This window comes from Hemiscyllium ocellatum, chromosome 25, assembly GCF_020745735.1.
Source record: "Hemiscyllium ocellatum isolate sHemOce1 chromosome 25, sHemOce1.pat.X.cur, whole genome shotgun sequence".
Classification (NCBI taxonomy): domain Eukaryota; kingdom Metazoa; phylum Chordata; class Chondrichthyes; order Orectolobiformes; family Hemiscylliidae; genus Hemiscyllium; species Hemiscyllium ocellatum.
Window position 1 is genome coordinate 476,343 of NC_083425.1, and position 27,669 is coordinate 504,011.

At 48.2% G+C, this 27,669-nt stretch overlaps 1 protein-coding gene and 1 long non-coding RNA gene across 3 annotated transcripts in view; one reads left to right on the forward strand and one right to left on the reverse strand.

Moving 5' to 3' along the window:
- Positions 1-5,648: 5,648 nt before the first annotated feature.
- Positions 5,649-11,990, reverse strand: LOC132827737 (uncharacterized). Its single transcript, XR_009646036.1, has 3 exons — positions 11,908-11,990; positions 8,966-9,037; positions 5,649-5,662 (listed from the first exon to the last, which is right to left on the reverse strand). It is a non-coding gene; the product is annotated as an uncharacterized LOC132827737 (long non-coding RNA).
- Positions 11,991-17,611: 5,621 nt separating this feature from the next.
- LOC132827724 (phosphoribosyl pyrophosphate synthase-associated protein 1) overlaps positions 17,612-27,669 on the forward strand; it is a 54,136-nt gene continuing 44,078 nt past the window's right edge. For both annotated transcript variants that reach the window (XM_060844412.1, XM_060844413.1), the window contains exons 1-3: positions 17,612-17,704; positions 19,389-19,490; positions 24,703-24,755. In XM_060844412.1, the coding sequence (XP_060700395.1) occupies positions 19,408-19,490; positions 24,703-24,755 (136 nt within the window). In that variant the 5' untranslated portion in view covers positions 17,612-17,704; positions 19,389-19,407. The remainder of the gene's footprint in view (positions 17,705-19,388; positions 19,491-24,702; positions 24,756-27,669) is intronic.

The following is a 27,669-nucleotide window of genomic DNA, read 5'->3' on the forward strand; positions in this document are numbered from 1 at the left end:
CATCCTCCAACTCCACAAACCCTACACACTCACTCACTCACACACACCACCATCCACCAACACACATACACACACACTCACTGACACACACACTCATACACTCACACACATACCCACTCTCACATGCCCACACACCCAAACACACCCATTTCCACACACACCCACATTTACACAAACGCACCCACACCCACACACATACAGATACAGACACACACTCACACACAAACACCCCCCCCCACACACACACTCACACAAACACCTTCACTCTCACACACACACATGTTCGCACACAGACACACACACACAGACACACACATGTTCACACACAGACACACACTCACACACACAGACACACACTCTCACACACATGTTCACACAGACACAGTCACACAAATGTTCACACACAGACATACACCCACACACAAAGACATACACATGTTCACACACATGTTCACACAGATACACACAAGTTCACACATAGACACACACACATGTTCACACACTCACAAACACAGACACACACGTGTTCACACACACACACAGGTACACACGTGTTCACACAGACACACACATGTTCACACACTCACACAGGTACACACGTGTTCACACAGGCACACACAGACACGTGCGTGTTCACACAGACACACACATATTCACACACCCACACACATACACACACGTTCACACACAGACACACACACTCACTCACACAGACACACACATGTTCACACACAGACAAACACCTACACACACATGTTCACACTCACACAGACACACACGTTCACACACACATACACACTCACATACATAGACACAGTCACATACACAAACACACACGTTCACACACAGACACACACTCACACACCGACACACACACTCACACAGACACACACACAGACATCACATGTTCACACACACACAGACACAGACACACTCACATACACAGACATACTCACATACACAAACACACACATGTTCACACACACACACACTCACACACACAGACTCCACCCCTCCATGTGGCCTTCTCACTCTCAGGGAACAGCTCAATATCTCTGTGCACATCGGCCTCAGAACTAAAGCCAGGACACCCACCAAACCCAACCCCCCAACCCGAAAGTAGATTACCACAGCATCTGAGGGAAAGGTCCCAGTAGGTACTGTGTCTGAAGGAGTGTTCCCCAGCAGGAACTGTCTGTGAGCAAACGTTCCCAGCAGGGACTGTGTATCATAGAGTATTCCCAGCAGAGCAGCAGGGACTGTGTGTCATAGAGTATTCCCAGCAGGGACTGTGTGTGAGTGAACATTGCCAGCAGGCACTGTGATTGAAGGAGCATTCTCCAGCTAGGGCTGTGTGTTCAGGATTTTCACAGCAGGGACTGTATCTGAGGGAGTGTTCCCCAGTAGGGACTGTGTGTAAAGGTGCATTCCCCAGCAGGGACTGTGTCTGAGGGAGAATTTCCAGCAGGGACTGTGTGTCATAGAGTATTCCCAGCAGGGACTGTGTGTGGAAGCATTCCCAGTAGGTACTGTTTCTGAAGGAGCATTCCCCAGCAGGAACTGTCTGTGAGCAAACAGGGACTGTGTGTCATAGAGTATTCCCAGCAGAGCAGCAGGGACTGTGTGTCATAGAGTATTCCCAGCAGGGACTGTGTGAGAGTGAACATTGCCAGCAGGCACTGTGATTGAGGGAGCATTCTCCAGCTAGGGCTGTGTGTTCAGGATTTTCACAGCAGGGACTGTGTCTGAGGGAGCATTCCCAGCAGGGACTGTGTCTGAGGGAGCATTCCCAGCAGGGACTGTGTCTGAGGGAGCATTCCCAGCAGGGACTGTGTCTGAGGGAGCGTTCCCAGCAGGGACTGTGTGTAAGGGAGTGTTCCCTGCAGGGACTGAGTCTGAGGGAGCATTCCTAGCAGTGACCAAGTCTGAGGGAGTGTTCACCAGAAGGGACAATGTGTAAAAGAGTATTCCCAGCAGGGACTGTATCTGTGGGAGTGTTCCCAGCAGGGACAGCGTATGAGGGTGTTCTCAGCAGGGACTGTGTCTGAGGGAACAATCTCCAGCAGGAACTGTGTCTGAGGGAGGGACAATGCTGCAAGATGCTCAGGGATGACGCAGCCTTGAGATCGTGTGTCCTCCCCACCCGATGAGGTTTGTGGAAATGTTGATCATGTGATGATGCAGCGTTCCCCACCCCCACCCCACCCTGTCCCTCCCCACCCCCACCCTGTCCCTCCCCTTCACTGCTGCTCTGCATCGTGCTCTCACAGGATTCACAAATGAAATGATCGTGTGCTTTCTGCCTCATTGATAACCTGCTCCTCAGCTCCCAACATCAGCCACAACCTGCACTGACAGAGCTCACTCTACTCCAGGTCAAAACCCCAGATGTGTCTGTACAGCATCTCCCCCCCCCCCGCCCACATCACCCCCTTCCCTCAGGTTTCTGTGAACAGGGCAATGAGATGCTTGTGGTTGAGTGACCTGCTCTGGCCTGAGCTGGTTTCCCACACCAGGCTCCTCCCCGAGTGTGATCTATCTTCCCTCGCCCCCACCCTCATCACAGACACAACCTGACCCACAGGGATGAAGCTGAAAATGTGTTGCTGGTTAAAGCACAGCAGGTCAGGCAGCATCCAAGGAACAGGAAATTCGACGCTGGATGAAGGGCTCTGGCCCGAAAAGTCGAATTTCCTGTTCCTTGGATGCTGCCTGACCTGCTGCGCTTTTCCAGCAACACATTTTCAGCTCTGATCTCCAGCATCTGCAGTCCTCACTTTTTACCCACAGGGAGGAAGGTCTAACAGAGGGTAAATGCAGGATGACACAGTAAGAGGATATGGCAGGATTCAAGGGCAGTGATTTGGATAATTGTTCCCAGAGTGAGATAGAGATGTATTGAGGAAGTGCTGCTCTGTCAACGATGCTATCTTATGTGACAGATATTAAACCAAAGTCCTGTCCAACCTGTCAGGGGGTGAAGAAAGATCTCATGGCATGATGTTAAAGTATGGGAATTTCAGTCAGTATTTATCACAAACACATGACCAGATCATTATCACATTGCCATTTGGGCGGGGGGAGGGGAGCGATAACACAATTTCAAAATGTGTCATTACCTAGAGAGCACCTTAGGATGTCAAGGTTGTAACTGGAGCTTTAGAAAAAAAGAAACGTATTGTGCTAAATGAAATAATTTGGGAGGACATGGAAAACACACTGAGCATTCAATCCTTCATTGGAATTAAATGTAATGTTTTGGTATTCTATGGGAACCTAAATAAATCAATCAGAATAAATGAATGCTGTGATCAGGTGTGAAACGAGTGGGTTGGATGTGACCATGGATGAAACAGGGTAAGCTGTGTGATTGATTGACTGTGACAGGATTGAATGAGAGTGTGCGGAGATTTGTATTAATCAGCTTTATTTGGATCACAGCGTCACTGATGCCCTGATTAGGGAAAATCTTTAATACCATCCCCAGCCTGAATGGGTCATGAAGCAGCTTATCGCACAGAAAGTGGTGGATGTAAAACTATCGTGAATCCAGCAAAGCTAAGAACAAACCAAATGTTGCCAGCAGAGATCAACGCACTGCCTGCATTCCTGGACCAACACACAAATACCGCCCCTTGCAGCTCCAGAATGAGTGAGAACAACTGTCACTAAAAATATCCAACCTCACAAAACACAAACTAGAATTCTTCAGTCAGAACTAAAGGGCGGGTCACTGGACAGTTTTCTCTCCACAGATGCTGCCAGATCTGCTGAGTTTCTCCAGCAATTTCTATTATTGTTTCAGAATTCCAGTATTTGCAGTTGCTTTAATAAACTAGTGATTCTAGATCTTCCAAAGTTTCTTAAATAATCATTCCGTATAGATCTGTAATCTAAGCAATTCCTCCACATTTAACTGTGATACAGTCGGAGACAGCCAAGACTGATTTGCAGGATATCACTACAGTCAGTGATTAACCCACAATGCCCTTAGGGAGAGAATTCCAGGAGTTTCATCCAGTGACACTAACGGAATGGCGATATATTTCCAAGTCAGGATGGAGAGTGATTCAGAGGGGAATTTGCAGGGGGTGATGTTCCCATGTATCTGCTGGGATCCAAAGTTTTTATCTCACACGGGGACTCACTAACTGAAGAAAAAGAAGAATATTGCATGGAATCAGATCAAGAGTGGGGTGGGGTATTAAAGGGTAGGGGAGAGTAGTTAGTGGAGTGGGATTGAACGCTTGAGAATACCCAATGATTGGCCACGTCCTACGATGATATATCAGTGATCTCAAGATGCCTTTTACCCCCTTCATCAGGGAATTCTCAGGTCATGTGACAAGGCTTACACATCTGACACTTCTCACTTGCCCCTAACTGGGTGTTTAGCTAAAATGTGAAATTCAAACCAGCTACAGTTTTCAATTATATCTGTCAGCTCCTTAAAGAATTTCCAACAAAGGTACTTGGTACGATGTTTTTGATGAATGCTGGCTAACTCCCTTTTGCTGTTCTCCTGGATTTATCATTTCCACCTCACTCAAAATTCCTTCAAATATTTAACCCAAATACATGCCCAGTTCACTCATCTTCATTCCTGGATTATCCCCATTTCTGTTTCATCATCCAATCCTCTCTCAGCGGTAACAACAGACTCTTATGGTGCAGTGGTGGGGCTTTGGAAAAACACAATAAACCTGATCATTGGTCACCAACCGATTAGTGACAGGCTGCTTTTCACAGCTTTCAGTATAAGAGAATGAACTAAAACTTAAACCGTTGCTGAGGCAAACTCAATTACATCGAATATCTGCGACTCCACTCAATAACAGGTGGATCCCTCTATCTTTCCCATCAATATTACGTCACCTGACAAAGGGGCAGTGTTTTGAAAACTTGTAATTTCAAATAAACCTGTTGGACTATAACCTGATGTCACTGACTTCTGACCTTGTCTAACCCAGTCCCAACAGCAGCACCTCCACATCATCAACATTATGAACCTGCCCAGAGGATATGCGAAGGGAGATGACACAATCATTCATACTCCCCAGGAATACTATCAGATTGGAGCCCTCTGCAATATCAGAAACAAAGTGCATTGTGAGGAATTCCTATCGTTCTGGGTGGGACATAAGTTGAATTGACCCCAACTTAAGATCCAAGTCAAAGTCATTTTGAAATGCAGCTTAGTCTATATTCAGTGATTGATATTCTTTCAGTGATGGTGGGAGGGGGCTTTGTGAGAGTGAGGGAATTGATAACCCCAGGGTTATGCAGAAATGACCCCAAACGTTACCTGGAAGATCACCAATAACTACAATGAAAGGAGGATGCAGTCAGTGGAGGAAAGCATTTAATAACAAAACTAAATACAAATCTGCAGTGTTCCAGGAAATAAACAGCGTGCACACTCACTTCACAGATTCAGAGGCAGCCGAGCAGCTATGATGACACTGATCATGAGATGTTTATCCATGATGTTTCAGCTGAACTCTGCCCAATAGGCTTCTCTCCCAGAGCCTCCTTCAAACCTGCATGGTTTAACCCCACGCAGCGATGTCATTCTACCATTAACACATCTACTTGATCCTTGTTCTAGCAGGTTGGGACTCGTCTTGTGTTGAGGGGAAGCCACCTTGTACTGGCTCTGCTTCTGGAAAGTATAAGAAAATCTGATGAAGAATTTTGTGGAATTATACTAAAAATGAAAATAATTAATGTTAAAAATGGCCTCCTGCTCCCCACTGCATTCACACAATCCCCCTGCTGTGTTAGGTCTCACAGTCAGAATGTCAATTTATTTTTCAGAGACACAATATTTCAGTGATAACCCTCCAACATTATCCTAAGCGTATGATATGCTAACGTAAGCACAGTTACTTCAAATTACACCATTCACTTCATCCACCTAGTCTCTTCCTGAGCTTCCCCGTAAAACCTAATTCCTCCATCTCTTCCTTGTATCTAATGCCTACTCCAGAAGATTTCCATTCAAAAGTAAAAAGTTTGTATTGGATTTAGGGTGTAGGTTTGCTCGCTGAGCTGTAGGTTTGATATCCAGATGTTTCATTACCTGCCTAGGTAACATCATCAGTGGCAACCTCCAAGTGAAGCGAAGCTGTTGTCTCCTGCTTTCTATTTATATCTTTCTCCTGGATGGGGTTCCTGGAGTTTGTGGTGATGTCATTTCCTGTTCGTTTTCTGAGGGGTTGATAGATGGCATCTAGGTCTGTGCTTGTTTATGGCGTTGTGGTTGGAGTGCCAGGCCTCTGGGAATTCTCTGGCATGTCTTTGCTTAGCTTGTCCCAGGATAGATGTGTTGTCCCAGTCAAAATGGGGGCTTTTTTCATCCGCGTGTAGGGCTACGAGGGAGAGAGTGTCATGTCTTTTTGTGGCTAGCTGGTGTTCGTGTATCCTGATAGCTAACTTTCTTCCTGTTTGTCCTACGTAGTGTTTGTGGCAGTCCTTGCATGGAATTTTGTAGATGACATTGGTTTTGTCCATGGGATGTACTGGTCTTTTATGTTTGTTAGTTTTGTTTGAAAGTGTTGGTGGGTTTGTGTGCTACTAGGATTCCGAAGGGGTCTTAGTAGTCTGGCTGTCATTTCTGAAACTTCTTTGATGTATGGTAAGGTGGTTAGGGTTTCTGGCTGTGTTTGGTCTGCTTGTCGTGGTTTGTTCTTGAGGAATCTGCAGACTGTATTTTTTGAGTATCCGTTCTTCTTGAATACGTTGTATAGGTGATTCTGTTTTCCGAAGTTCATCTGTGCTGCAGTGTGTGGTGGCTCGTTGGAATAGTGTTCTGATACAGCTTTGTTTGTGTGTGTTGGGATGGTTGCTGGTGTAGTTAAGTATTTGGTCAGTGTTTGTCGGTTTTCTGTATATGTAGGTTTGTAGTTCTCCGTTGTCCTTTCTTTTGACTGTGACATCCAGGAATGTGAGTTTGTTGTCGGTTTCTTCGTCCTTGGTGAACTTTATGCCTGTGAGGGTGTTGTTGATGATGTTAAATGTCTCTTCTATCTTGTTTCGTTTTGTGATGACAAAGGTGTCATCTACGTAGCAGACCCAGATTTTTGGTTTGATAGTTGGTAGGGCTGTTTGTTCTAGTCTTTGCATTACTGCTTCTGCTAGGAATCCTGACAGTGGAGATCCCATGGGTGTGCCGTTGGTTTGTTTGTAGACTATGTTGCTGAAAGTGAAGTGGGTGGTGAGGTACAGGTCCACTAGCTTCATGATGTTTTCGTTGGTAATGTGACTGATGGTGGTTGGTGTGTGTGTGATGGTCTCTTCTAAAAGTGTGGTGAGTGTTTCCTTTGCCAGGTCGATGTTGATGGAGGTGAACAGTGCTGTTACGTCGAATTAGATCATTGCTTCATCTTCCTCTATTTTGGTGTTTTTGATGATTTTTAGGAATTCCTGGGTGGAGTGGATGGAGTGCTGTGACTCTTCTACTAGGTATTTCAGTCTTGCGTGTAGTTCTTTGGCCAGTCTGTAAGTTGGTGTTCCGGGTAGTGAGACTATGGGTCTGAGGGGGGCACCTGGTTTATGGATTTTTGGTAATCCATAGAATCGTGGGGTGTTGGTCCTGTCTGGTTTCATTTTCGGGAATTCCGTCTTGTTTAATTGTCTGGAATTGTGTAATTTTCTTCAGAGATATGTAATTTTGTTTCCTACCGGAGCTCAACCTGAGCAGGTTGTATTGGAATTTAGATAAAGATACAACAAAAACAACAATGCTCCGTGAGGATATAATGGACAGGCCCTTTTGTTATTTGTTCATGACGTGCAGGTTAGGTGAGTTGGCCATGCTAAATTGCCCTTGTGTTAGGTGCAATAGTCAGGGATAAATATAGGGAGGGGGAATGGGTCTGGGTGGGTTACTCTTTGGAGGGTCAGTGTGGACTTGTTGGATCGAAGGGCCTGTTTCCATACTGGAGGGAATCTAATCTAAAGAAAATGTGAGTATTGCTGACTGGGCCAGCAGCATTGACTGCCCATCACTCCACATCCTGGAGATGGCAGTAGTGAGCTTCCATTGAGAAACGTTACAGGCCTTGGAGTGTGAAGACACTAACAGTGACAGAGCGGTGATATATTTCCAAGTCAGGATGGTGAGTGGCTCAGAGGGGAACGTGCAGGGGGTGGTGTTACCATGTATCTGATGCCCTTGCCCTTTTAGATGAAAGTGGTCATGGGTTTGGAATGTGTTGTCTGAGGATCTTTGGTAAATTTCTGCACTATATCTTTTAGACAGTACACACTGCTGCTACTGAGTGTCAGTGATGGAGGGAGTGGATGTCTGTGAATGTGGTGCGATTCAAACAGGGATGCTTTGTCCTGGATGGTGTTGAGCTTCTTGAGTGTTGTTAGAGCTGCCCCCATCCAGGGCAAGTGGGGAGTATTCCATCCCACTCCTGACTTGTGCCTTGTAGACGGTGGACAGGCTTTGGGGAGTCAGGGGTGAGTTACTCACCACGATATTCCCAGCCTCTGACCTGCTCTTGTAAGTGTTCATCATATTGTGTTCATATGATGAGTCCATTTCTGGTCAATGATAACCCTCATAATGTTAATAATGGGGCACTCAGTGATGGTAACACCATTGAATATCCAGGGCGGTGCTTAGATTGTCTTTTACTGGAGATGGTCATAGCCTGGCATTCGTGTGGCATGAATGTTACGTGCCACTTGTCAGTCCAATCCTGGATATTGTCCAGATCTTGTTGCATGTGGGCATGGACTGCTTCAGTATCTGAGGAGTCGCAAATGATGCTGAACATTGTGCAATTGTCAGTAAACACCCCCGGGGTGGGGAGTGGAAGACCGAAGCTGGACTAGGGTTGGAGTCGGGTCAGTGCAGAGCTAAATCTTGCCACTATGCCAGAGCCCAGTCATACTGATCAGAATCTGCTCAATAGAAGGACATGTGTAAAATCACAGACAGTACACAACTCACCTTCCCTTATCTCCAGAGCTCATTCCCAGTGAATTCATTCCGGCGGAATTAATTAGCTACATTTTCAATCCTCTGCAAAACAGAAAGCAAAGTTTTCCGTGTAAAACAAGACAGAAGTAGCCAATCAGACTGGCAGTCACAGCTCTAACAGCTTCACGTCCCTATGGATGAACATTAAGACACCTGGACATTTCACCAGCTGATAACGTCAGCACTCCATGCAACAGAGTTTCCCGCTCGAGTTGGGATGTGTTGTATGGTGGTGAATATGAGATATTTTAGTGGTTAGCACTGCTGCCTCACAGCGCCAGGGATCCAGCCTCAAACGACTGTGTGTGGAGTTTGCACATTTTCCCCATGTCTGTGCGGGTTCCCTCCCACAGTCCAAAGATGTGCAGATCAGGGTGGATTGGCCATGGGATGTTGTCCCGTAATGTTGAGGGATACATAGGTTAAGTGCATTAGACAGCAGTAAATATAGGGTAGGGAAAATGGGTCTGGGTGGGTTACTCTTTGGAGGGTCAGTGTGGACTAGTTGGGCCGAAAGGCCTGTTTCCACACTGTAGGGATTCTATTAAAAATAAAAACAAAATGAGAGTGTAGTAGACTCAAGGGGATGAATGGCTTATTCCTGCTCTATGGTCCTTTTTAGTCTTGGGCAATCTGCTCTCCTTCCATAACAAATCTCAGCTCCAATCTTATTCTGTGGTGCACTCCCTCCAAAGTCAGTATTTCTTACCTGAAGCTTGCAATTAAAATGTTAGATTGGAGCAGACAAAAGCTTTGTAAAACATTAGTAACTACCACCCCTTTCTGATTTAGCCCTGGGAAAAATGCCAACATCTTTGGATTTCTTTCAATGCCTCTCAGCTAGCTCTCAAACCAACTCTGAAACCTCTTCGCCCATTCACAATCCCTCGTTTCTCAGTATTCAGTAAATATCCCAATTTGTTTTCCTTAATTTCAAAAACAATGACCTTCCCCACAAGGAGCACATTTACCCATTTACTGAATTTACCTTTTGGCCTTTTGAAACATTCTGCTCCCAACTGCCTAAGACAGTTCCTTCTAATTGGCAGGCTCCGTCAATCTCTTAATTCATCAAAGTTATTAACATGATCAGAAACTGAAGCCTCAGATCATTAGTTCCATGCTGAATAGGCCATTCAGCCCCTCAAGCCTGCTCTGTCCTGGTTGACCATTCAATGACCCTTAATTCCCACTCACTGCATCCAACTATTCCTGATGTGGAGGTGCCAGTGTTGGACTGGCGTGGAGAAGTCACATGACACCAGGTTGTAGCCCAAGAGGATTATTTGAAATCACAAGCTTTCAGAGCTCTGCCCCTTCATTGAATGTTCCTGTAGAAACGAAGCCCTGCCTTCACATTGAGAATACCCTCCATCGTGTTGTGTGGTACTATCACCGTATTAAATGGGACAGACTTCAAACCATCTAGCAGCTCAGGACGGGCATCCATGAGACGCTGGGCCATCAACAGCAGGACTGTACTCCAACACAATCTGTAACCTCATGGCCTGACATATCCTATTAACGGAAATGTAGAAGATAGGGACAAGAGCAGCTGCAAATGTGTTGCTGGTCAAAGCACAGCAGGCCAGGCAGCATCTCAGGAATAGAGAATTCGACATTTCGAGCATAAGCCCCATTCCTGATGAAGGGCTTATGCTCGAAACGTCGAATTCTCTATTCCTGAGATGCTGCCTGGCCTGCTGTGCTTTGACCAGCAACACATTTGCAGCTGTGATCTCCAGCATCTGCAGACCTCATTTTTTACTCGAAGATAGGGACAAGAGCAGGCCATTTGGCCCCTCAAGCTCGTTTGTCAACACTGACCTTTGAGCCTAATACCTAATCCCACCCTCCCCCCATATCCCTTTAGCCACAAGAACTATAACTATAACTATAACTAGCTCCTTCACAATGTTTCAGCCTCAACTAATTCCTGTGGCAGTTAATTTCACTACACTCTGGGTAGGAAAGATTCGCCTCCTCTTAGACCTAAAATTCTGTGACCCCTCGTTGTAGACTCTTCCTGGAACATCCATCCTGCATCTCCTCTGTCTAGTCCTGTTAGAATCTTATAGGTTTCTATGAGAACTCCAATTCTCCTAAATCTCAATGAATATAATTCCAACCAACTCAATCTCTCCTTGTCCATCAGTCCTGCCATCCCAGGGATCAGTTTTATTACCATCCAGCCAAGGGGATCTTCCTGGAGAGGTTGGGGAGCATGCCAGGAGCAGCACCAGGGACACCTGAAAATGAGATTCCAAAACTAGCATAAACCCCCAGTGATAGTGTGAAGCAATCCCATAACCAATCGATCAGATGTAAACTCTGCAGATTACATCAGAATACAGATTTTACAAATCTGACAGAAAAATACAAAAGTGCTGGAGAATCTCAGCAGGTCTGACCGTATCTCTACGGAAGGAGAGAGAGAGAGAGTTAGTAACATTTCAAATCTGGTAGAACTTCTTCAGAAAGCTTTCATATCGTCTGGAGTTAATGACCCGAGTCACAACAAACTCTGCTCTGATTCAGGTGAAGGTCGGTCCCAATGTGTGAGCCACTGAAATTATTTGTAAACTCTCACACAGTTTAACTCAGACAGAGACACCCAATCTGCAGCTTTCTTTATGCAATCCTGCACATGAGTAATATCTAGACCACGGAACGTCTCTGTAGAAATGGAACCAGGTTACACTGACACCCAGAGTGGGATTCTCCCGCACTCGGACAAATCAGAAACATTCCCCGAAGACAGACAGAAGCCAAGCAGGTTATGGGGGGGGGGGGGGGGCAGCGAAAGCCAGGGGCTGTATCATCAACCCAGCACCACAGGGGGGGGTGGGGGCTCTGTCTGTGATCCACCTTCCAGATTCCCCATACCCGGGGGGGCTCTGTCTGTGACCCACCTTCCAGATTCCCCACCCTCGGGGGGGCTCTGTCTGTGACCCACCTTCCAGATTCCCCATACCCGGGGGGGCTCTGTCTGTGACCCACCTTCCAGATTCCCCACCCCCCGGGGGGCTCTGTCTGAGAAGCAGATCCTCAGGCAGCTGCTCAGCACCGTCAGGGCCAGACCTACAGAGAGAGAGAGAGAGAGTGAGAAACAGAGAGGGTGGGGGGCTGGGGTCACAGATACAAGGACATGGCGGGGGACAGAGACAGGGACATGGGGAGGAGAGGGGAGAGGGACAGAGACAGGGACAGGGACACGGGGGGGGGAGGGAGGGACACAGGGACAGGGACATGGGGGTGGGGGGTGGGGGGGTCTGTACCCGGGCCGGACCCTGTTGAAGAAGCGCCTGCGCAGTAACAGCGCCAGGGAACTGAGCACAACGAGGGTGGTGCACATCCTGGAATCCGGGGGGATAGGGCTCCACCAATCAGCAAGCAGGATTAGGACAGAGGCGGGGCCCAGGGCGGGGCCCAATCAGCGGACTCTGTCTGAGTCTGTGTCGATGTATCAGCGCGTGTGTGTGTATCATTGTCTCTATCAGTGTGTGTGTGTGTGTCAATGTATCACAAAGAGAGTGATACACACAATGATACATTGTGATGCATTCTCTATCAGTGTGTGTATCACTCTCTATCACTGTGTGTCAATGTATCATAATGTGTCAGTGTGTGTATCACTGTTTCTCTCACTGTGTCAATGTATCACTGTGTGTGTATCACTGTCTCTATCAGTGTGTGTGACAATGTATCCCAATGTATCAGAGTGTGTGTCAATGTATCACAATGTATCAGTGTGTGTGTGTATCACTGTCTCTATCACTGTGTGTCAATGTATCACAATATATCAGTATGTGTGTCAATGTATCACCGTCTCTATCAATGTGTGTGTGTCAATGTATCATAATGTATCAGTGTGTGTATCACTGTTTCTATCACTGTGTGTCAATGTATCTGTGTGTGTGTATCACTGTATCAGTGTCTGTGTCAATGTATCAGTGTGTGTATTACTGTCTGTATCAGTGTGTGTGTGTATCACTGTCTCTATCAGTGTCTGTGTCAATGTATCAGTGTGTTTATCACTGTCCCTATCACTGTGTGTGTCAATGTATCACAATGTATCAGTGTGTGTGTGTGTGTGTGTATCACTGTCTCTATCAGTGTCTGTGTCAATGTATCAGTGTGTGTGTGTGTGTGTATCACAGTCTATCACTGCGTGTATCAATGTATCAGTGTGTGTAGCACTGTCTCTATCACTGTGTGTTTCAAAGTATCACAATGTATCAGTGTTTGTGTGTGTCACTGTCTCTATCACTGTGTATCGTGTGCATGTTTATTACCGTGTGTGTCTGTGAGTGAGAGAGGGAGAGAGAATCTTAGAAGCCCAGCAAGTCCACACTGATTTCCTGATGAAGGTTTTTTGCCCGAAACGTCAATTTTGCTGCTCCTCGGATGCTGCCTGAACTGCTGTGCTCTTCCAGCACTACTAATCCAGAATCTGGTTTCCAGCATCTGCAGTCATTGTTTTTACCTCACAAAGTTACCCACCCAGACACATTCTCCTGTTACTCTACATTTAGCCCTGACAAATGCACCTAACCTACACTTGGTAATTTAGCATAGCCAAGCCAGCTAACCTGCGCAGCTTTGGATTTTTGTAGGAAAACGGAGGCCATCATTTATTGTCCATCCCTAATTGCCCAGGGGGCATCTGAGAGACACTCACAATGCTGTCGGTCTGGAGTCATATGTAGGCCAGACCAGGTAAGGATGGCAGGTTGACTTCATTTTAGGACATTAGTGAATCAGATGGGTTTTTCCCACAATTGACAGTGGTTTCATGGTCATCATTAGACTCTTTGAATTTCAAATTTTTTTCAGAATTTAAATACCACCATCTGTCAAGGTGGGTTTCAAATCCAAGTCGCCAGAACATTACTTGGGTTTCTGAATTAATAGTCCAGCAATACCAATATCTCCGCCACCACACGAGAGACAGACTTGATGTCTGACAGTGTTTGTCTCTGTGTGTGTGCCTGTCTCTGTCTGTCTATATCACTACATGCCTGCATTTCTGTCTGTGTGCCTGTATCACTATGTACTTGTGTCTGTATCTGTGTGCCTTTATCACTATGTATTGGTGTCTGTATCTGTGCACCGGTATCACTGTGTCTGTGTTTCGCTGTGCGCGCGCGCCTGTATCACTATGTATTTGTGTCTGTATCTGTGTGCCTGTATCACTATGTGCCCGTGTTTCTCTGTGAGAGCCTGTATCACTATGTATTTGTGTCTGTATCCGTGTGCCTATATCACTGTGTGTGCTCGTCTCTGTGTGCCTGTCTCTGTCTGCCTGTAACTCTACATGCCTGTGTCTCTGTAGGTGTGCCTGTACTACTGTGTGCGCCTGTCTCGGTCTGCCTGTATCATAATGTGCCTGTGTCTCTGTGTGTGCGCCTGTGTGAGTGTGTGATTAGCTGCTCATCTCTCTCTGACTGTCAGGCAGTGTGTACTGTTATCAAAAGAAAGTCCAACCTTTACCTGATGAAGGTTGAGCATCAAACCTCAGATCCTTGCTCCTGTTACCAGCTCTAACCTCAAGCACTGAACATCAGGCAGTTATTTCCAGGATTAAAAATCACACAACACCAGGTTTTGATCCAACAGGTTTAATTGGAAGCACACTAGCTTTTGGAGCGACGCTCCTTCATCAGGTGTTGTGGAAAATAAGATTGTAAGACACAGAATTTATAGCAAAAGTTTACAGTGTGATGTAACTGAAATTATACATTGAAAAATACCTTGATTGTTTGTTAAGTCTCTCATCTGTTAGAATGACCATGTTAGTTTCACTTCTTTCATATGTAAATCACAAAACTTTTTAATATAAAAGTTACATTGTCAGGTTAACTGTAACAATTGGTATCAGCCCAGAGAAGATGTTGAGATGTTGAAGGTGTTAGCCCCGTGTTCTTTGTCTGTGCCATAATGTTTAGACTGATTCTAATCTAAAAAGTGAGTTAACAGAGTCTTACATGAATTCATGCAGTTTTTGAGCAAAATACAATGTAACTCTGCAAGTACAAATTCACCCCACAAACATATATGTATATGTGTGCATGTGGGGTTTTTTGTGTGTGGGTGTGGGGTTGTAAGTGTCTGTGAGAGAGTGAATGTGTGTGAGTGTAAATAGGTCTAAGTCTGTGAGAAGGTGCATGTGGGAGTGTGTGTGTGTGTGTGTGAGAGAGAGAGAGAGAGTGTGGGAGAGTGTATATGTGTGTGTGTGTCTGGGGTGGCGGGGGGGGGGGTTGTGAGTGTCTGTGAGAGAGAGTGTGTATGTGTGTGTGAATGTAAAGTGTCTAAGTCTGTGAGAGGGTGCACGTGAGAGTGTGGGAGTGTGTGTGTGTCTGTAGGTGTGTGTGAGTGTCTATGTGTGTGTCTGTGTCAGGTGTATCTGTGTATATGTGTGTGCATAGGAGTGCCTGTACATGTGTGTGTGGTGCAATGGTGGTCACCTGTAATGTGACATGAACCCAAGGTCCCGGTTGAGGCTCTCCCTATGGGTACCGGACGTAGCTATCAGCCTCTGCTCGGCCACTTTGTACACCCCAGTCCAACACCAGCATCTCCAAATCGTTTCCAGGATTGTCACCTACTTAACCTCCTCTGGAGATCTCCCCTCCACAGCTCTCACCTCATCATCCTGTATAGCCCACCTTCAACTCCTTCCCAAAGTCCACAAAGGGGATGGCCATGCAGACCCATTGTTTCAGCCTATTCCTGCCCCTCTGCAATTAACTCTCCCTACTGAAATTTCCCCTCCTAACTTAGTTTCCCAACTTAAACCTAACCTCAGCCTCTCTGCACATATTGATGATTCCTCTCTGCCCTTCTCTCTCTGGGAGGGTGTCTCTCTCTCTCTCTCTCTCAGAGCTGACAATGTGCTGCAGCAGCTCAGGCAGCCTCCGAGGAGCAGGAGGTTTGGCGTTTCGGGCAAATCCCGCCCCCCCCCCCCTCCCTGAGCTGTACAGGGTGATCCCCCCCCCACACCGTGCTATACAGGGTGATCCCCCCCCCCACACCGTGCTATACAGGGTGATCCCCCCCCAACACCGTGCTGTACAGGGTGATCCCCCCCCCCAACACAGTGCTATACAGGGTGATCCCCCCCCCCCCCACACAGTGCTATACAGGGTGATCCCCCCCCCACACACCGTGCTATACAGGGTGATCCCCCCCCACATCGTGCTATACAGGGTGATTCCCCCCCCCCAACACCGTGCTATACAGGGTGATCGCCCCCCACACAGTGCTATACAGGGTGATCCCCCCCCCACACACCGTGCTATACAGGGTGATCCCCCCCCCACACCGTGCTGTACAGGGTGATCCCCCCCCAACACCGTGCTATACAGGGTGATCCCCCCCCCCACACCGTGCTATACAGGGTGATCCCCCCCCCCAACACAGTGCTGTACAGGGTGATCCCCCCCCCCACACCGTGCTGTACAGGGTGATCCCCCCCCCAACACCGTGCTATACAGGGTGATTCCCCCCCCCACACCGTGCTATACAGGGTGATCCCCCCCCCCCCAACACCGTGCTATACAGGGTGATCCCCCCCCCACACCGTGCTATACAGGGTGATCCCCCCCCCCACACCGTGCTGTACAGGGTGATCCCCCCCCCCAACACCGTGCTATACAGGGTGATTCCCCCCCCCCCACACCGTGCTATACAGGGTGATCCCCCCCCCACACCGTGCTATACAGGGTGATCCCCCCCCCCACACCGTGCTATACAGGGTGATTCCCCCCCCCCACACCGTGCTATACAGGGTGATCCCCCCCCCCCAACACCGTGCTATACAGGGTGATCCGCCCCCCCAACACCGTGCTATACAGGGTGATTCCCCCCCCCCCCCACACCGTGCTATACAGGGTGATCCCCCCCCCAACACCGTGCTATACAGGGTGATCGCCCCCTCCCCACACCGTGCTGTACAGGGTGATCCCCCCCCCAACACCGTGCTATACAGGGTGATCCCCCCCCCAACACCGTGCTATACAGGGTGATTCCCCCCCCCACACCGTGCTGTACAGGGTGATCCCCCCCCAACACCGTGCTATATAGGGTGATCCCCCCCCAACACCGTGCTATACAGGGTGATCCCCCCCTCCAACACCGTGCTATACAGGGTGATTCCCCCCCCCCACACCGTGCTATACAGGGTGATTCCCCCCCCCCCCCCCACACCGTGCTATACAGGGTGATCCCCCCCCCAACACCGTGCTATACAGGGTGATCCCCCCCCCAACACCGTGCTATACAGGGTGATCCCCCCCCCCCCCCCACACCGTGCTGTACAGGGTGATCCCCCCCCCAACACCGTGCTATACAGGGTGATCCCCCCCCCAACACCGTGCTATACAGGGTGATCCCCCCCCCCCCCCCACACCGTGCTGTACAGGGTGATCCCCCCCCCCCACACAGTGCTGTACAGGGTGATCCCCCCCCCACACAGTGCTGTACAGGGTGATCCACCCCCCACACCGTGCTATACAGGGTGATGTCACACACCCCAGCTCCGAGCGGAGGTCCCGCCCATTGTCCTGGTGCTGATTGGATGGAGCGGCTGTCAGTCAGGGCCTGGGTTAAAGGTCGATGTCAGGGGCTGGCAAGACTTCCGGTGAGGACGGAGAGCTGCTCCGGAGCGCGAGCGGGATCTATACCCGACCACAGTATAGATTCTATAGGGTGAGGGAGAGCGACTGTTATTGTGGGGGGGCCCCGCACCCCTCTCCCCCCCCCCCCCCCCCGGTCTCCCAGCTCTGGGTTCCTGCCCCTTTGACCCCAGCCCTCCCAGTCCGGCGGGGTGTACATTACCAGGCAGTAAGGCGGTGTTTACGCTCGGGGTTGCAGTCAGTGTGTAACCTGGTTCTGTTTTTGTTATTCTGTCATCTTCATCTTCACTCTCCCCCCGCCTGACCCCCTCCCCCTCCCCTTCCCCTGCCTGACCCCCTCCCCCTCCCCCTCCCCCTCCCCCTCCCCCTGCCCGACCCCCTCCCCCTGCCCGACCCCCTCCCCCTGCCCGACCCCCTCCCCCTTCCCCTGCCCGACCCCCTCCCCCTGCCCGATCCCCTTCCCCTGCCCGACCCCCTTCCCCTGCCTGACCCCCTTCCCCTGCCTGCCTGACCCCCTTCCCCTGCCTGCCTGACCCCCTTCCCCTGCCTGCCTGACCCCCTTCCCCTGCCTGCCTGACCCCCTTCCCCTGCCTGCCTGACCCCCTTCCCCTGCCTGCCTGACCCCCTTCCCCTGCCTGCCTGACCCCCTTCCCCTGCCTGCCTGACCCCCTTCCCCTGCCTGCCTGACCCCCTTCCCCTGCCTGCCTGACCCCCTTCCCCTGCCTCTGACCGACCCCCTCCCCTGCCCCTGACCGACCCCCTCCCCTGCCCCTGACCGACCCCCTCCCCTGCCCCTGACCGACCCCCTCCCCTGCCCCTGACCGACCCCCTCCCCTGCCCCTGACCGACCCCCTCCCCTGCCCCTGACCGACCCCCCTCCCCCTCCCCCTGCCCGCCTGACCCCCCTCCCCCTCCCCCTGCCCGCCTGACCCCCCTCCCCCTGCCCGCCTGACCCCCCTCCCCCTCCCCCTGCCCGCCTGACCCCCCTCCCCCTCCCCCTGCCCGCCTGACCCCCCTCCCCCTCCCCCTGCCCGCCTGACCCCCCTCCCCCTCCCCCTGCCCGCCTGACCCCCCTCCCCCTCCCCCTGCCCGCCTGATCCCCCTCCCCCTCCCCCTGCCCGCCTGACCCCCCTCCCCCTCCCCCTGCCCGCCTGACCCCCCTCCCCCTCCCCCTGCCCGCCTGACCCCCCTCCCCCTCCCCCTGCCCGCCTGACCCCCCTCCCCCTCCCCCTGCCCGCCTGACCCCCCTCCCCCTCCCCCTGCCCGCCTGACCCCCCTCCCCCTCCCCCTGCCCGCCTGACCCCCCTCCCCCTCCCCCTGCCCGCCTGACCCCCCTCCCCCTGCCCGCCTGACCCCCCTCCCCCTCCCCCTGCCCGCCTGACCCCCCCTCCCCCTCCCCCTGCCCGCCTGACCCCCCCTCCCCCTGCCCGCCTGACCCCCCTCCCCCTGCCCGCCTGACCCCCCTCCCCCTCCCCCTGCCCGCCTGACCCCCCTCCCCCTCCCCCTGCCTGCCTGACCCCCCTCCCCCTCCCCCTCCCCCTGCCTGCCTGACCCCCCTCCCCCTCCCCCTGCCTGCCTGACCCCCCTCCCCCTCCCCCTGCCTGCCTGACCCCCCTCCCCCTCCCCCTGCCTGCCTGACCCCCCTCCCCCTCCCCCTGCCTGCCTGACCCCCCTCCCCCTCCCCCTGCCTGCCTGACCCCCCTCCCCCCCCCCTCCCCCTGCCTGCCTGACCCCCCTCCCCCCGCCTGACCCTGCAGAATTGTGGAATCTCTAAAGATGAATGTGGCCAAGGGTGGTTATCGTGTATTTTCGGCCAATTCCAATGCAGCCTGTACCGAACTAGCCAAACGCATCACAGAGTAAGTTGAACACCTTTTGTTTTTTGCTGTTTTGTAATCAATAGTGCATGGAAAAATTTACTGCAGCTGAAGGCAGCTCAGTTTTTGCTTGCCCTACATTTCACATGTCAACTGGAGCTCTGGTTTCCTCCCATATTCCAACAATGTGCAAGTTAGGTTGATTGGCAATGCTCAATTACCCATAATATTTGGGGATGTGTAGGTTAGGTGTGTTAACCATGGGAAATACAGAGTTATAGGGATAGATTAGGGGGATGGGTCTGGGTGGGATGTTCTTTGAAGGATCGGTGTAGATGTGTTGGGCCATATAGCCTGTTTCCACACTAGGGGGGTTCTATAAAAAACAAAAATCTGTGAGGGTCTGTGCACTCTGGTTGGGGAGGGATTGTGGTGGGGTGGGGTGGCAGGGAGGCTGTGGGGGCGATCACTTACTGGCACTTCCAAAGCAGTCCACTTATTCTCATTTTCCCACTTTCTGGGAATATCCCAAATGATGTATATTTGGGTAACAGTGCCGTCACTCTTTGGGAGATCTTTAAATATGTCACCCTGATATATTTACTGAATTCTGACCAGTAAAGTCTGATAGGTTGCTCAAACAATCAGGTCTCTTAAATTTTCTTGCAACTAGACAGCCCTTATTTCCTTTGCTTATGAATAAGTCTGTCTTTTCTGATCATTTCGTCTTCGCTAATACATCTCCTGACCTATTACTTTGTTGAATGAATGTTTGAAACTGATCAGTAGAATTTGTGTAATTTTATGAAGGGAGATTACATTCTAGTGAAAATCTCCTTGGGTAAAATATAAAGTTTGCATGTTTTACTTATAAACAATATCCTGTGAGAGCAGGGAATGCTTCAATAACTCCTGCAGGTTGAGGCAGTCTGTCGAGACTGGTGAACTTTAGCATGACGAGCCCTGTGTTTATTCCTTCAAGGAGGTGGTATGAGCTGCTGTCTTGATCTTCTGTACTCTATGGTGCTCGTTTGGAGAGAGAGTTAGGGATTTTGACCCAGCAACAATGAAAGCATAGCAAAACACTGTTAAAGAAAGCTTGGCAAGTTGCTCCATTGCCTCTCGTGAATAGTATCTGCTGCCACAACCGTGTCTGTGTTGGAGGAGTGAAAACTTAAGATGATGAAACTGATAACTGATCTGTTTTGTCCTGGATCGTATCAGAAGCTGCTGAAGATGCTCTCATTCCAGGCAGGCGGGGAGAACTCCATTTGGGCATATTTGAACAGATTGTAAAGTGAGTCGTTTGACACAATGTCCAGTCTCTGATCTATTCTTGTAGCTACTGAGTTTCTGTGGCTGTTCTAGTTCAGTTTCTGGTCAATTGTAACCTCCAGGATGCTGATAGTGACAAAGTCAGTCAAAAGGAGATGGTCAGATTGTCCTTTGTTGATGTTCATTGCATGACACTTTTGTGGCATGGATATTACTTACCCCAAGCCTGGATATTGTCCAGATCTTGTTGCGTTTGAACATGGACTGGCTCAGTATCTGAGTGATGGTGAATGGTGCTGAATGTTGTGCAATCATCAGTGACCATCCTCATGTCAGACCTTATGATAGAGGGAAGGTCATTGATGAAGCAGCTGAAGATGGTTGGGCTGAAAATGTGTTGCTGGTCAAAGCACAGCAGGCCAGGCAGCATCTCAGGAATAGAGAATTCGACGTTTCGAGCATAAGCCCTTCATCAGGAATGCTCAGGCTAAGATAAAAGGTAGGGAGGAGGGACTTGGGGGAGGGGCGATGGAGGTGGGATAGGTGGAAGGAGGTCAAGGTGAGGGTGATAGGCCGGAGTGGGGTGGGGGCGGAGAGGTCAGGAAGAAGATTGCAGGTTAGGAGGGCGGTGCTGAGTTGAGGGAACCCCAGGACACTATCCTGAGGAACTCCTGCAGAGATGTCCTGGAGCTGGGATGACTGACCTCCAACAACCATGACCAGCTTCCTGTGTGCCAGGTATAACTCAGTGGAGAGATTTCCCCCTGATTTCTAACAACTCCAGTTTTGGTTGGGCCCCTTGCAGCCTTGATGTCAAGGGCAATTATTATCATCTCACTTCTGGAATTCAGTGCTTTTATTCCAATTGGGACCCAGATTGTAATGCTCTCAGGTGCTGAATGATCCTTGCGGAACCAAGCAAAGTGTCAGGGAATTTAAATGTTTTTCATGGAATGTGAAAAATGCTGGCCCTGCTTTTATTGCCTATTCCTAGCTGCCCCCTCGTTGGGTGGTCAGCTAGCTGCATTCTCGCTGTTGCAGTCCTTTGGGTTATGTAGATGAATTTAATGCTTTTCGGGAGGGAGTTGTAGGATTTGAACCCAGTGACAGGGAAGGAATAGCAATTTTACTTCCATGACAGGGTGATGAGTGACTTGGAGGGGAACTTACTGGTAGTGGTGTTCCCATGTATCTGCTGTTCTTGTCCTTGGAGATTGTGGTTTAGAATGTGCCCTTGATGAAGACTTTGCAAATTACTCATTGCATTTTATGTAGGCTGCGTTGTTGGGACAGAGAGTGTATGTGGTTGATAGAGTGCCAGTAAGACTGGCTACTTTGTTCTGAATGCTGTTTGACTGGAGTGATATTGGAGCTGTGCTCATCCAGGCAAGCGGACAGTCCCTGGGTTTCAGGGTTGTGAGAAGCTGGGTCAATGACCACTCTTTTACCCATGTTATTTATATGGCAGGTCTAGTTACCTTTTCTGGTCAATCTGGCCATCCTGCAGGATGGTGATCTTGTGGATGGGGTGAATTCAGTGAGGGTAGAGCTGGTGTTGAAGTATCTGTGAAGATGTCAGCCATCTTGAGCACCTCTAATGGGCCCAGGTGGAGGCAAACCCAAACAATAGAAGGAATGTGTGTGTAAACATGTGCCCCCCTACCCTCTTCAGGTACCACCACCACCAAACCCCGTCCCCATCCCCAGCTTCAGAGTGGAATAAAGTCATCATCAAACTCTGGAATGTGCCATAGAAGTGTTGCTTTGCTGGAGATGTGGACTTAGTTCTTGACGAATATTGGCTGTGTCGAGCAACACAGTCAAAGTTCATTTGCTCCCTTAAACCGAAAGTAACACTGTCTGCGTTGTGCCCATTGAATACTGCCACGATGTGGACAGCGCAGGGTTAGATACACAGTAAAGCTTTCTCTGCTCTCTCTCAATTGAAAAATCAACTCTGTCTACTCTTTTAAACCAAAATTAAACTCCCTCGACACTGTTCCCGTCAAACATACTCAGGAAAGGTGTAACTTGGGGTTAGAGACAGAGTAAAGTTCCATTGATCTGAGGAATCCTCCCAAGGTTACTATTTGACCAGGTAACGCCCTGAGTTCATAAATGTTTCCAAGTGGCTTTGTGACTTTACTCTTTGAGAGTTGTAATTATACCCTGGTTGTACTGTGATACAGATACGTCATCTGTTAATCAGTACTCTGTTTCCCAATGATCGTAAATTGATAGTGACTATCTGTGCTTCCCTTTTCACTGCTGTTTTTATCATTTTGTGTTCCACAGCTGTTTCTAGTGGTTATGTTACTAGGCTAGTAATTTAGTGGCCTGGGTCAATCATCTAAAGAGATGAAATCTGAACTCACCATACATTTGGTGAACTGAACTTTAATTAAAAAGACAGTGCTGAAGAAACTTGCTGCTTTTTTTCAGAAGATGATATCGGTATATTAATGTACTGTTCAGTGCTGTTTCAGACTTGAAGCATTAACTCTGTTCCCATCCCCACAGATACTGCCAGACTCGCTGCATTTCTCCAGCACCTTTTTTGTTTTATTTCAGATTTCCAAAATCTGCGATACTTAATTTAATCAAACTTCAAAGAAAAATATAGAATAAGTGTTAGGAATAGTGCCCATGCAACGCCCAAGCTGTTGTAGAAAGCTGCCTGGTTCACCAACATCCTTAACCAAACTAATGTTTATGGAATTCGACAGCAATGAGATTGACTTTTAACAATGCTCTTGAAATGGCTGACCAACAGAAGATAGACCTCAGCTACTTCCTTCAAGGCAATTATACAAGGAATGTTGACCTTGCCTCAATGTCTGCATCTCCGATGAGTGTCATGCTTCACTGCTATTCTCCTCAAAAGTTAAGGATTTTATAAAAATCCAGAAAATTCCTAATTTACCTGACTTCAATCATGGTATCAGTGAAATTGCCCATTTCCAGCTCTGTTAAAATATTGATCTTCATCTTGGTTCAGATCATTGCAGCTGAAACACTCGTTCACCTTGTCATTACTTTTGATTTTTAGTTCTGTTCCAAAGCATTACTGGCTGGTCTCTCACAACTTTACCTTTTGAGGGATCCAGAACTTTGTCTGTTTCATAATTCAGGGCAAGTTCTGGATCCCTGTCATCCCTATGCACACCAAGTGTCCTGTTCAAGCAGTGTGTGGATTTTAAAATTCTTATTCTTGCTTTCCAATCTCTCCATTCCTGTCCACATCTCTGCCATCTTAAATCCCCTGAAATATTAGTTGTACTCTTTATTCTGTTTATCCTTTATTTTAATTAGTCCAATGCTGTTGTGTCCTGAACTCTTTAGTTCACTCTCTGCATATCTCTACCTTGCTTCCTAAACCCCACCATAAAAGTCCTCTTTCCAAACTCTGATCAGGCCTCATATCTCCAAACAGAGCTCAGTATTCCACTTAGTTTTGTAATGTGTGTGTGAAGCCTCACTGCAACATTTATTATCTTAAAGGTGGTTTCTAGTTTGAGTTGTTGAGAAATCCATTTACAATCTGTCAATTCAGATTCTGCGATGATGCAGAATTACAGGACATTGAATGATCATTTTAAATCACTCCTTTTTAATTAGATACCAATTACTTGGTGTGTATCTAGCTTCAAACAGCTAAAACTGAGCTAACGGAAATTTTACACTTGTAATTTTTGCCGTGACTTTAATTGAACTTGGAACTGGTTCTGTGGTTTTTTTGAAATGAAAATTGTGCAGTTTGATCTTCTATGCACTAAAAAGTTAATAACCATTAACCAAAAGTTAATTTGAAAGAAATCAGGAATTGCAAGGCCTTGAGATCTTCAAATGTCTCTTTGTGGTACAATTCTGTTAGTTGCTCTGAGTCACAGACCCAGTTTGAAGCTAAAATTTTGATCACATTGAACAGCACTGAAACTGCAATTTATAAATGTTTAATCTCGTCACTGTTTTTCTTTAGACGTCTTGGAGTTGAACTTGGCAAAGCTGTGGTGTACCAGGAACCAAACCGGGGTAAGGGGCTCTGTTCTCTACTGTACACGGTAAAGTGATGGTATCGGTTTATTAATGTACTGTTCAGTGCTGTAAGCATGCATGACATCTGTATATGTAGCCTGTAATTATCTAGCTTCCTTGTTTCTCCTCTAAAATTCCTCCCCCCCCCCCCCCCCCTGCCCACCACAAGCCTGAGAGAAATAGTAATTCTGTGATACAAACTACAGGGGCCATGTTACCTCGGAATCTCTTACTGAAGTTGTGGGCTACCTGTGGTGTACAGGCTCTGGGGGCAGGTTGGATTCATGGGAGCACCTCATATTTACATTGTGCTTCCTTAACCCCGTCAGAGGTCTTGAAAATAATTGCATCCCTTCAGTGGGGCCTGTTTGGGGGTGAAGAGTACTACCAAAACAGGGAGGGTGAAGTGGTGGGGGGCAGGGCAGGGGTTGCATTGTGAAGGCGGGTGCCAAAATGCTCCTATGCCCGTTTTGGAAAGCCCATAATTGCCCTGACTGGATGCTTTCAGATAAACGGGGTGACTCAGTGGTTAGCACTGCTGCTTTTCCAGTTTGATTCCAGCCTCAGGTGACTGTACAAACTCCACACAGACATTCTCCCTGTGTCTGTGTGGGTTTCATTTGGTCTCTCTCGCTCTCTCGCTCCTCTCTCGCTCTCGCTCGCTCTCTCCCCCCGAAGCAATGATCCTGAGGGAGCACGTACAAAGCAACATGGTGCAAATGCTGGAAATTTGGAGTATAAACATAGAATATTTGTAAAATCTCCGTAGGTTAGGCATCATTCATGGGGCGCCTGGGAAATTTCATCTGAACGGAGGATTTCTGATGAAAACTCATCTTGACTTGAAACATTTGGCTCTGGTTCTCTCCAGAAAAAGTCTGACCTGAGTATTTTCAGCACCTTTTTATTACATTGGAATTAAGACCTTTTGCTGTTGCTCCTTCCCCATCTCTGAAATGACCAATAATAATGAGAAACTTGTGGATTTTCTAACTGACAAGTTACCAAAGTGCAGCCATTTCTGTTGGTATCACGGTCGGACAGTAATAAATTGGGAAGGAGCACACTTGCTGATATTGGGTCTGTAACGTGAATACACTTACCTGTTCACTTTGGGAGCAGACTGGGCTAAGGATGGAGCTCACTGTGCTGCTTTTATGTCAAACACTTCCAGTGAATCAGAGCAGGAACTTTGTCAAACATCTGAGTTTGTGTGTAGGTTCACATTGTGAATGCAGGATATGAACCTTGAATTCCGATTAACATCAATGCCAAGGGAGTGCTGTGCTATAAGGGCTAAATGCTGAGGGAGCACCCCACCATGACAGAGGGGAGGTTGGTGGCCAAGACTAAAGAAGCACCATGTCACGGGGGCTGAATGCTGAGGGAGCATTGTTCTCCAATCAGAAGCTAGACATAGGCCTGTTCTAGTGGACATGGAGTGCTGCGTAGTATAATGCAGTCTCTCTGGCTATGATGTTTCCTCAAATTTGAGCTTGTGGTGTTTTGGTTTGTTGTTTTTAACTTTCTGCTCTCTCTCTCTCTTCCTGTCTGCACTTCCTCCGTTTTCCTGGAAGCTGATTTCAATCTTGGTAGCTATTGTGCTAATCATGCAGGATTCTATTCCCAGGCCGGCTATGCTGAAAATAACATTGGCATACTTGTCAATGATTGGACTAAATGAGTTACTGCACTAAGTGACAGTGAGATCAATGTCTCATCATGTATTCTTGGATGCACCATTCTGAGTTGCTTCACTGTATCTCTGCTGAGTAGTCATGACCTGGAATCATAGAGATAATCACGTGGACCGCAGCTGACCACCGCCACCTCAAGGGCAACTAGTCACTGGCAATAAATGTTGGCCAACCAGTGGTGCCCATATCCCATGAGTGAATGGGAAAAAAAAATAAGGAAAACAAAACAAACATTGAAAAAAAACCTGGAAATATGAATTTTTAAAAATCTGCCGAAATAGAGTTCTGGTGTCAGTTGTGGAAAGAGAACAGTTAACTTGAAAAATTAAACAGCAAAAGCCATTCAACCCACTGTGCTTGTGTGGGCTGTTTTGAAAGAGCTCTCCAGTTGATACCAGCCCCTTTTGGCTTTCCCAAGAAACCTGCACACCTTTCCCCTTGTATCATTTCCAATTTGCTTTCCAATGTAACTCATTAATAAGCTCCCATTGGTCTTTAAGGGAGCACGTTCCAAATTATAAATCATATCTTCAAAAAGAAACAGTTTCCCCTGTTGCTGTTGGGTTTAATTTTGAGCATGTTCCCTTTGGGAAACAATCCCCTTTGGTTTATAGACCCAAACCGTTTATGATTCTATAAGTACACATTGAGCCCATTCATAGGGAAGCTCAGGAGGCTCCAGAGCGCTGATGATGTCTCCTAGCCAGGGGATGAAACGTTTGCAACAAAAACTTCCAGCTCGGCGAACAGAACCACTACAACAAGCACCCGAGCTACAAATCTTCGCACAAACTTTGAATAGGGAAGCACAGGCATGAACAGAAAGTAACAAAATAAGAGCGAACCAAAATGCCACAAACTTCATTTGAAGCAACAAAAAATAATGATCCATCTTCTTCAAATTCTGCATGTAACTGAAATCCCTTACCTTTGGTATGTTTCTTGTAAAATCTCCACTGAACTGCTGTGAACCTTTTCTGAGATTTCAAGTGGGGTTTTGTAAAACTTGCCTGTGGCCTCCTTGCTATTATATGAGCATCTCTCATACGTTTTCACAACTTTCCTTCAAGCGTTTCAGGACATACACCACCAGTTCAATCTTTCTTTCTATATCCCATTGGATTCGGTTGAATGAATTTGAGCTCAGGCTTAGTACGCAAAGTATATCTATGTATTTCCCCGATTGGGCTGTTATCTCTGAAATAGTTTGTATA